The sequence below is a fragment of the Pinus tabuliformis genome, chromosome 7 (genome assembly GCF_031772625.1).
Source record: "Pinus tabuliformis cultivar Carrire ecotype Pingquan chromosome 7, CPIR1, whole genome shotgun sequence".
Taxonomy (NCBI): Eukaryota; Viridiplantae; Streptophyta; class Pinopsida; order Pinales; family Pinaceae; genus Pinus; species Pinus tabuliformis.
In genome coordinates this window covers 2,052,771,413-2,052,781,641 of record NC_142293.1, presented here as the reverse complement: position 1 = coordinate 2,052,781,641, position 10,229 = coordinate 2,052,771,413, and the positions used below count along the sequence as shown (strand labels likewise).

At 41.8% G+C, this 10,229-nt stretch overlaps 1 protein-coding gene across 1 annotated transcript; it reads left to right on the top strand.

Moving 5' to 3' along the window:
• The first annotated feature begins 897 nt into the window (after positions 1–897).
• On the top strand, positions 898–5,214 carry LOC149256753 (uncharacterized). The gene is made up of 2 exons (XM_089455446.1): positions 898–1,803; positions 1,990–5,214. Exons 1-2 carry the CDS (start codon positions 898–900, stop codon positions 5,212–5,214), a joined length of 4,131 nt encoding a protein of 1,376 aa, XP_089311572.1.
• Positions 5,215–10,229: the final 5,015 nt, after the last annotated feature.

The window sequence follows — 10,229 nt, the reverse complement described above, 5'->3', positions numbered from 1 at the left end:
TGAAGAATGGGTCCAGCCCTTGGACTATGAGCATGTGCCCTTCCGGTGTAGGAGATGCCATGCTCTTGGGCACTTATTTAGGGATTGTCCTCTAAATGTCCCAGATCTGTCTCAGAACCCCTCAGCCAAGCCCAATCAAGACGGGTTCACCAAAGTAACCAGCAGAAGGCGCTCGCACAGGAAAAACGCCAGCGGGCAAAAGTCTCAGCAGAATAACTTCAAAGATCAAGCGTCCAAGAACAGCTTTGAAACCCTCAATGACATTCCGGAAGACCAGCCCCTGGAAAACCCCAGCAAATCAGATCTCCCATCCTCCTCAAGCCGCCCCCCCCCTTCCAGCCCCCCTCCCAACTCGAAATCCCCCATTATAATCCCGACCATTCTAACCAGGAACCAGGAGGACCCTGTGAATACCCCTAAGAACATGGAGATAGATGGGAGATTGAAGCCCACTCAGAATTCAGAGACCACACAGGAAGACACCAATGTTGTTGAAATAATGGATGAAGAAACCGACAATGTAGACCTTCATGGTCTGGATATCAATGAGCTAGAGTTGGCATGCAGGAAAGAAGCATATGAATCCATAGCTGCAACTGATTTAGAAAAGTTAGAAATGGTCATCTCCAAAGTCTATCAACAACATCAGCTAGGAATTCAAGCCGGAAGCACCTGGGATGGTAGACTGCGTCCAAAAGATTTCAAAAAAAGAGGAAGGAAAACAGTTCTTCAACGAACAATAGAGGTTGGCAAAGTCCTAGTGGATTCAGGCCACTATGCGCAGCTTACGAAGTACTTCAGTCCCTCTCAACTCAGTTATCAATGAAGCTCATCTCTTGGAACCTTAGAGGGCTCAACGGCCCAGCAAAATACAGAATGCTCAAAAACATGATCAAGATGGAGAAACCGCAAATATGTTTCTTCCAAGAAACTAAATGCAACAGCATTACTCTGGGTCAAATACTCTCAAAGGCCTGGCCAGGCTGCCATTCAGTGGCCGTGGACGCTACCGGAGCTTCGGGAGGGCTTGCTATAGCCTGGAACACTCAGGCCATAGCACTCACTGACTTCCACGCTTCCCATCATCTCATACAAGCTGCCTTTCACATTTTAGGCACAAAGGTACATGGAAACCTATCCAATGTCTATTTCCCACAGGATGGAGGCAGTAAAAAAGCGCTCCTTGACACCATCGAGGCGCTCAGTATCAACAGACAGTACCCACTCTGGATTGTTGCGGGGGATTTCAATATGATCACCAAGATCGAGGACAAAACAGGAGGAAGAAATAGATTGGAACCTGAAGTGGAACACTTCAAGGATTTCATCCTAAACGCCTCACTCATCGACATGCCCTTCTGCAATGGAACCTACACATGGAGCAATCACAGAAAGGGGAAACATCAGATTGCCTCCAAGCTGGACCGATTTTTGATTTCGGACAACGCAGTGCACATTGGAGGGGATTTCACTGCGGAGATCCTGGCTCACTCAGGGTCGGATCACTGGCCAATAGCCCTGCAATGGCAACGACCAGGGAACAGCACCAGGAAGCCATTTCGATTTGAAAGCTTTTGGCTAACTCACCCGGCATTCAAGGACTTCGTCAAATCTATTTGGGCCTCCTTTGTTCCTCCAGAAGGCACCAAAATGTTCCAACTTCAACAGAAGTTAAGATACTTAAAAGGCCACCTCAAACGCTGGAATAGGGAGACCTTTGGGAATATTTTTGAAGCCCAACAGCAACTCAATCAGGAGCTCAAGCTACTCCATCAGACAGTTATCAACACAGGGCACACAGAGGCAACATTGGAACAAGAAAAGCATATTCACAATCAGCTAGAAGAAAGAAGGAAGCAAGAAGAAATCTATTGGAGACAGAAATCGCGGATCAGGTGGCTCAGAGAAGGGGAACGCAACACCAAATTCTTTCATAACACCACAGTGCAAAGAAGAATGCACAACAAGATTTCCTTCATCAAAAATCAGGAAGGAGGGAAAGAGGAGGAGCATGAGAAAATAGAGGAAATCCTCCTTAATCACTTCCAACAGGTTCACCAAGAGCAAATAATGGATCGGAGGGCAGCTATTGAGAAAATCACCGGCAACATTCCCAGGATAATAACAGATGAGCAAAACGACTTGCTCATGAGTCCAATACTCAGCCAAGAGGTGGATGAAGCAATGGCGCAGCTTAAAGAAGGTAAGGCTCCTGGCCCTGATGGCTTTACCAGTAATTTTTTCCATGCTTTCTGGGATATGATTAAGGAAGAGATCTGGCAAATAGTAGAGGAATCTAGGGCCCTTCGTTGGCTGTTACCCTCACTTAATTCCACCTTCATTACTCTCATTCCCAAAGAAGAGAACCCCACCACCCCTGACAAATTTAGGCCCATTGCCCTCTGCAATGTTCTCTACAAAGTCATTTCCAAAGTCATAGCCAACAGACTCAAGCCCCTTCTTCCTCAGATCATATCACCGGAGCAGTCTGGCTATGTGGAGGGCAGGCAGATCATGGATGGTATAATTCTCTCCCATGAGATCATTCACTCGCTTAAGCTTGATAAACAAGCGGGCATGTTACTCAAGCTCGACCTCTCCAAAGCCTTTGACAAACTCAGTTGGCCCTATATACAGAACATGCTGAGAGCCTTTGGCTTTAGTGCCACTTGGGTAAGATGGATAATGAGCCTCATCTCCTCCTCCCACTTCTCCATCCTTGTCAATGGGCTGCCCTCTCGTCCCTTTAAACCCTCCAGGGGCATTAGGCAAGGGGATCCCTTATCCCCCTTCTTATTTGTGATCATGGCGGAAGGTTTAGGAAGGCACATCAAGCAGGCTCTGCAATCTAATCAACTTCGGGGAATCTCCATTCATAACTCCCCAGCCTCCTCCCATCAGCAATTTGTAGATGACACTATGCTTTATGGATATCCCTCTGCTCAGGAAGCCTCTTGTCTGAAATCCTTGCTCAATGACTTCTCTAGAGCCTCAGGAACCCAGATCAATAATACCAAATCCCACATTTTTTTCTTCCACACCCCACCCTCTGTAAAACGGGCTGTCTCCCGCATATTGGGTTTTCAATCTGCTTCTCTCCCCTCCACATACCTAGGGGCGCCTCTCACTGCTTCAGCCATAAAGCAACCAGCTTGGCGTGGACTCATTGAAAAATTGGAATTCAAACTTAACCTATGGACGCACCGCTCCCTTAACCTGGCAAGTAGGGCTGTGCTCCTAAAATCCATCCTTCAAGCCATGCCCCTCTATCTGTTTTCCATCCTAACCGCTCCAAAGTGGGTTTTAAAAAGTCTAAGAAACCTGCAGCGCAACTTTCTATGGGGAAGTTCAGCCACTAATCGCAAATGGGCACTAGTAAAATGGGACACTACCTGCAAGCCCAAGCACAAAGGCGGTATTGGTATCCGAGATCCTGAGCACAGTAACATCATCATGACCGCCAAAATCTGGTGGCAATGGCTGACAAATCCGGACAAACCATGGGCCAAAGTATGGATAGCCAAATACACCAACAACATGCCCCAAGCAGAGCTTATTAGATTTACGCCCACAAGCACAGGTTCACTCATTTGGAATGCGGCAAAACTTCATCACCAGCTGGTTCAGAAACACAGCTTCTGGGAAATAAGAAATGGACATAGTGCTAGATTTTGGAACGATGCTTGGAATCAGCTACCTAAACTCTCAACTGTTCTACCGGCAACCTTAATCCCAGGCCGACAGGAGCAGCAGCAAGCCAAAGTTCATCAATTCTGGAGTCCGGATTCGGGAACGGGCTTCAGGAAATGGCAACCAAGTAATCATATATCCAACACCAACAGTACCCAGGAAGCAGCAGCTCTTGAAAGCGAATTAAAAAAGAGGAGCATCAGGTACAACAACAGTGAGGACATTCTCAGATGGGGCTATCTTCCCAAAGGTTCTTACTCCACTTCTGAAGCCTATAATCTATTAGAAGGTGCCACCACCATTCCGGATCCTCTCTGGGCAAGAATATGGAGCTTCAAAACCTGGCCCAAAATAACTCACTTTCTTTGGATGGTGGGGCATAAAAAGATTCTTACATGGGATAAACTGCAGAAGCGCAACTTCCAAGGACCCTCGTTATGCCACAACTGCTCTCAGAATGAAGAAACCTTGCAGCATCTTCTGGATACTTGCCCGCTTGCTACTCAGATGTGGGAGAAGGTAGAATTCAGAAGTCAAAGGCGATGCAGAGAGGTGGGAGGCATAATAGACACCATACGGCAATGGCCGAAAAGCCCCTACAACAGTGGGCTGCTCAACCACCTATGGAACATAATCCCAGGTATTCTGCTGTGGAATATATGGAAGGAAAGGAATAGGCGCATATTCAAAAACCTTAGCTCGAATAAGGAGGACATATGGAACAGAGTGCACGCCAACATCCAAGAAACCATGCTATTGAAGACTTGGACTCAACAGGATCTCCCCACTGAAGATAATGAGAAAAATATCCTAAACAACTGGGGATTGCAAATGCCACAGGAGCCAACCACACAGCAGACAACAAATTGCAAAGGCAAGGAGGATGGAAACTGGGAAGCTCCACCTATGCACTCATACAAGCTCAACTTTGATGGAGCATCTAAAGGTAATCCTGGTACTGCAGGATTTGGAGGAATCATCAGGGATCACCAAGGAATCCTGCAACAGATTTACTTTGGCAACCTAGGCTGGGACACCAACAACTCAGCAGAGCTGGAGGGTATGTGGCAAGGATTACTTACAGCAAGACGACATAATCTTCAACCGTTAATTGTGGAAGGAGACTCTCAAATTCTCATAAACATGGCCACTCGCATTCAGAGTGGGTCGCAAGCCAGGAAGGTAGCCAATAGCTGGAGACTGGAGGCCAGGCTCAGCTGCATGGCTGAGGAAATACGCAACTACAATGCAATCTCTTTTCATCACACTAAAAGAGAGGGTAATAAGATAGCTGATCTTCTTGCTAATATAGGGGTAGACTCAGACCAGCCCTTCCTTGAGGGACACCTGAACATCATTCCCAGCAATCAACTCAAACAGGAATGTGAGAGTCTCATCCACAGGGACAATGAAGCCCCGGATGCGGGTGTTGGATCAAGAAGGACGGGCGTGCCACATGCTATGCATGGGCTGCCTCGTGTAAACCCCACGGCTCCCCGGAGAAGGCCGTCATATGGCAATTGAACCCCCCAAACTGTTAATGCAATTAATGGCGGAGAGGCGAGGTAGATGGAGGAGCAAGGCGAAGTTAATGAGCGCCTGCAACGAGGGAATGAAGAAGAATATTACAGGCTTGATGGGTCGAGCAGGGTATTCTGGTCTGAGGAGAGTTGGTGGGCGCGGAAGCACAGAGAGCTTCGGCCGAGGAAGTTTTCACTACCCTGCGGCCGGGAAACTAGTCTCTGTTGCCATTCTGGTTGCTGGACTGGAAGGAGAGGGCAATTCGCGAATTTGCAGAGACAATTCTGGAAATGGAATTGTCGGCTACCAAGGGAAGGAAGTCAAGGTGAAAGCTGGGCATCTGAGAGCGAATTGGAAAGAAATTGGTTCTGCTACCAATTTCAAGCTCACCCTCGAGCATACAGAGGAAGCATCATACTTACCATGGTTAAAATTCGAGAACGACAGCCCAGCAGAAGGGGTCCATCGAGAGGGTCCTCCTCACGAACCCCTGCAGCAGATGAGCATCACCACTGCTGCTGCTGCTATTGTCACAGGAGAGCTCGGGCGACCCCGCTACCCATTAGACAATTCGTGGAGGTCGGGAGTTCCAGGGAAGGGAAACCGGAGCTTCCTTCCTTCGGCTCTGTGGTATTCACCCTGCCAAGCACTAAGGACAACGCAGGCGTTAATGCCCACATCTCAATCCTGTTTACCAAAATTCCAGAAGGCGATGAGGATGAAATCCCCCAGGGCTCGCAGGAGAAGCAATTGGAAGGCCTGGGCAAGGAAATTGACACCGGAGAACAATCGGCTGCAGAAAAAGACTCTGCTGTGGTGCCTCCAGCGTCTGAAGCTGGAAGCTTTGGGGAAAAAAGCTTGCAAGAACGCTTTCCTCCAGTGGGGCCACCCCCCCAGGTGTGGACTAGGAAAAATGGTGGAAAATGTGGGAAGGACGCGCAGAAGGTTATGGGTGGGCATATGTGGTTGAAGACACCAGCCTCTATGAAGAGGCGGAAGCAAACCTCGCGGCCCTCCTTCCATCTTCAGCTCGTCTCCAAGATTAACGCAGCTACGGGTAATGTCTTGATTTTGTTATTTGGTCATGTCTACTGGCATTTGCTTCTTCTATCTCTGCCGTGTTTAATCCTGTTGAGTCTTTGGTCGAGTCTATGGTCAAGCCTTAACTCTGGGAAGTCTAAATGGATAGCTGACACTGGTTACTCTGTCATGCTTACATCTGTCTGTTATATGGGTCAGTCTATCTTAGCTGTTAGCCCCTGCGTGGGCAGTCATGTGTCTGCTCTTCAAGGAATCTGATAAATTCTGCCACTGTTTTGAGAATATGGTTCGATGCTGCCCCTGTGTGGGAGCTTTTGTTCTCATGGATATTTCTGGTTGGTTTTGGCGAAGCTGCCCCTGCGAGGGAGCTGTAAGATCTACAGTCAGGATTCCCAGGGTGATTCTTCTGGCCCTGGAAGGCATGTCATGCAGTTTGTAATTTTTCTTGTACATATAATATAATTCTTAGCTAGTTTTTACGGAAAAAAAAAAAAAAAAAAAAAAAAAAAAAAAAAAAAAAAAAAACATAGGCAAATTCACAAAAAAAAAATATATATATATATATGTATTACTAATTTTTAATTTTTAATTTTAATACAATACAGTAATATTAATATTATTATTCATTAAATACCATTTTATAACAAAGATATGAGATACTATTTTATAATAAACACTATACAAACATATAATATAATATAATATATATATATATATAGATATATATAAAATATTAAATACAATATATTAAGATTACTATTCATTTAATACCAATACTCATATTAACATTTCACATACTATTTTTAATAATACTATACTAATATTAAATGCTTATATGAATTAAATTTATAATAATAATTACTATATTAAACCAATTAATTATTAATAATATTAAAAAAAATAAAATTTATAATAATGATTAACATAATAATAATTTATAATAAGTTAAATCAATTAATAAACTCATCAATAATTAAACAAAATCAATTAATATTAAAACAGCCAACATTCATCTCATTTTTTAATCTTCTCCCCTCATTACTATTTAAATCCCTCAATTTAGCTCTTCTTCTATCAAGCATTCAAGCAGTCCTCATGATGATGGATCCCAGTTGGGATTTGAAACGTTGATGGAAAAATGGTTTTTACTGTGGATTCTTCCGTAATTTCAAAAGATATAAACCACAGATGTCTTAAATCTAGAATATTAGCATAACTTATTGGACTAGCAACTTCACACTTCTTCTAGTTTTCACTTTGTCTTTTGAGGACAAATATTCCTCTTTCAATTTTTTCTTCAAAATTCTCCTTTGTGGACTTGGTGCTTGCATAATTTTTGCATGAAGGTACTTGATTTTTTGTAGCTGACAATGTTATCTATCTCTTGCAAGCTTTTTAACTTTTTATTGAGCTTAGTAACTTCAATCCTTAATGATACAACTTATTCTTCATGCTTCTCACAATCTTCTTCCTTCCTTTTTCGCTGGTGTGGTCACGTCTTCAATTCTTCTTTCTTCTTCAAGTTGGGTCTTCAAGGAGATAATTTCTTCTTTAAGCCTTTTCTCTTTTTTATAAAATTTAGTTTGTAGCTTGATCAAGTCCTCAAAATTTTATTTAAGATGACTTTTTAGTATTTATTCTCTCATTGTTTCCTCTTTTACCTCAGTCCTTAAGTAGGAGCTTCCTTTTTAGCTTATTTTGAATAAAGATCTTCTATCCCTTCCTACATATCTATAGTGAAGGAGCAATGTACTACCTTTTGTTTTATAGGATATGATAAGCTTGTTAGTATGATATCCATTGATCTTGTATGGTCTTCTTTTGAATCCTTTGTGGTTTTATCTCTAGTAAAAATACCAACCATATACAATCTAGAAATCGGTCTCCATAAACATGCTCCATAATTCATAGTCTATTACATCAAATACCAGAGGTAGTGGAAACATGACAACTAGGTCAACTTGATCTTCATTAATGACTTTGGTATGTTTTGGCATCATTGAAATAGATGAGACTTTATTTTCATTTTCCTTAGAGAATTTGGAGGCTAGCATTTCTTCCTTTCCCATCTTTGTTCCTAAGATCTATCTTCTGTTTGTTGGACTATAATGAAGCAACTTGCTATGATAGCAGTAGTTGGAAATATGAAGGAGCGTACGTGAATCATTTTTTCACTTTTCTTACAATTTAGTGTCACTAAGCATTAACTAACCATATGACATCAAAGGAATACAATATTTATATTAACAATTTTATCTTCTTCTGAAGAAAGCTACAACTTCCTTGCCTAGCACCACATTTCCACCCTTACAGTTTGAAGATAAGGATAAGAATTTTTGGGCTCCCATACCAAGCCTCCTCTTACTAAACCATTGCTTCCCATCAACTACTGTCTCACTACATCATCATCAAACTTAGTCTAGAACTACCCAAAATCTTGCACATAACCTAGGTTGTCATTCACACAACTCTACACTTGCACACCAACTAGGTGACGACAAGAATTGATTGATGCATCTCACTCAAACTTCAAAATGCATAAATATATTTAGTGTGGACCCAAAACATGCTATTACTAAAATTTAACTCAATCCCACCATTACCTTATAGCTTAGATCTCAATACACAACATACTCACCATACTGCACTCAAATCACACTCAAATAGTTTCATAATGCATTACATACGAGGATTTTACACATAGGTGTATTCACTACTTCTAATACACATTGTGTTCAATAAAAACTCAATCTTAGACTTCAATTAGCTCCAACATGGAGGTACACATTCGAGTTCTAAAGCACACTGTCTTTCTACTATGCACTTGAACCATCACAATTTCGTGATTATACCATTGTGGCATCAAATCAAAACATAGATATAGACAAAATAAAATTTATAAAATTTGATTATGCAATTATCTTAGTCATTGTTGATTGATCGCAACACCACATCTCAATGAAACGATGAACCCTAGACTAGAACAAAAAAAGACATACATATTATTTTCTCAATTGGATGGCATGTTCATGAATATTCAACAAAACAACTTGATACATGATCACACTCTATTTGACCATAAATTAATTATTGATACTTGTTATGAATCAAACCACTTGAATGATTTCCTTAGGAAAAGGTATAATTTAGCCATCTTCATGAGAATTACTTAGGGTGATTTGTGTTGGTCTAGGATTTTGAATTACTCTTTGCTAATTTTTCCAAGACAAGAAAAATAATGCCTTCATTGCATTAACGCATATCACCTACTTCCTAATCCATAATCATATCAAATGGAGAGTCAACATAGCCATGCACCAGAACAATGTGAAGCGAGGTGTGGATAGATATAAGAACTTGTATTATTACAACTTCTTCCACAAGTTACTCCTATTATCCATCAAAGTATAAATATTAATATCTATATTGTGTACCAGAATTTTTGAGACCGACCATATATCATTGTTTATGATTTTATACCTGGTGGCTAACATGAATCACAAATATTTAACATTATTTTCATTTAAGCAATATAATCATTAAAGATGAGGAACTCTAATTTCCAAACGCACCCAAATAACTTAAAATGAGATAGAGAAACTACATGGGTACAAAATTCCACATAGAAGAACTAGAAAGTTGAATGAGATACCTATGGAATTGGTCCCTTGAAGCTCCAAAGTAGGGAGTACAAGGATGAATTCAAAGATTGGACCAAAAGCAGTATTATGTAGAAATAATATGAAAAACATTGACCCTCTCCAAATGAGTTGGAAATAGAAGTGTGGGTGACCACAAAGCATAGTTTCTCATCCAAAGGATGCCTTAGAAATCTTCTTGAGGTCACCACGAGAATACCCCAAATGCAAGTTTATAAAATGATAGAGTGGGAGTAAAAGACGACTATATTTTCCATTGCCCCATCACCTTCAAAACCATCATACTTCGACCATGTATTTAACCATCTGTGGTATTTA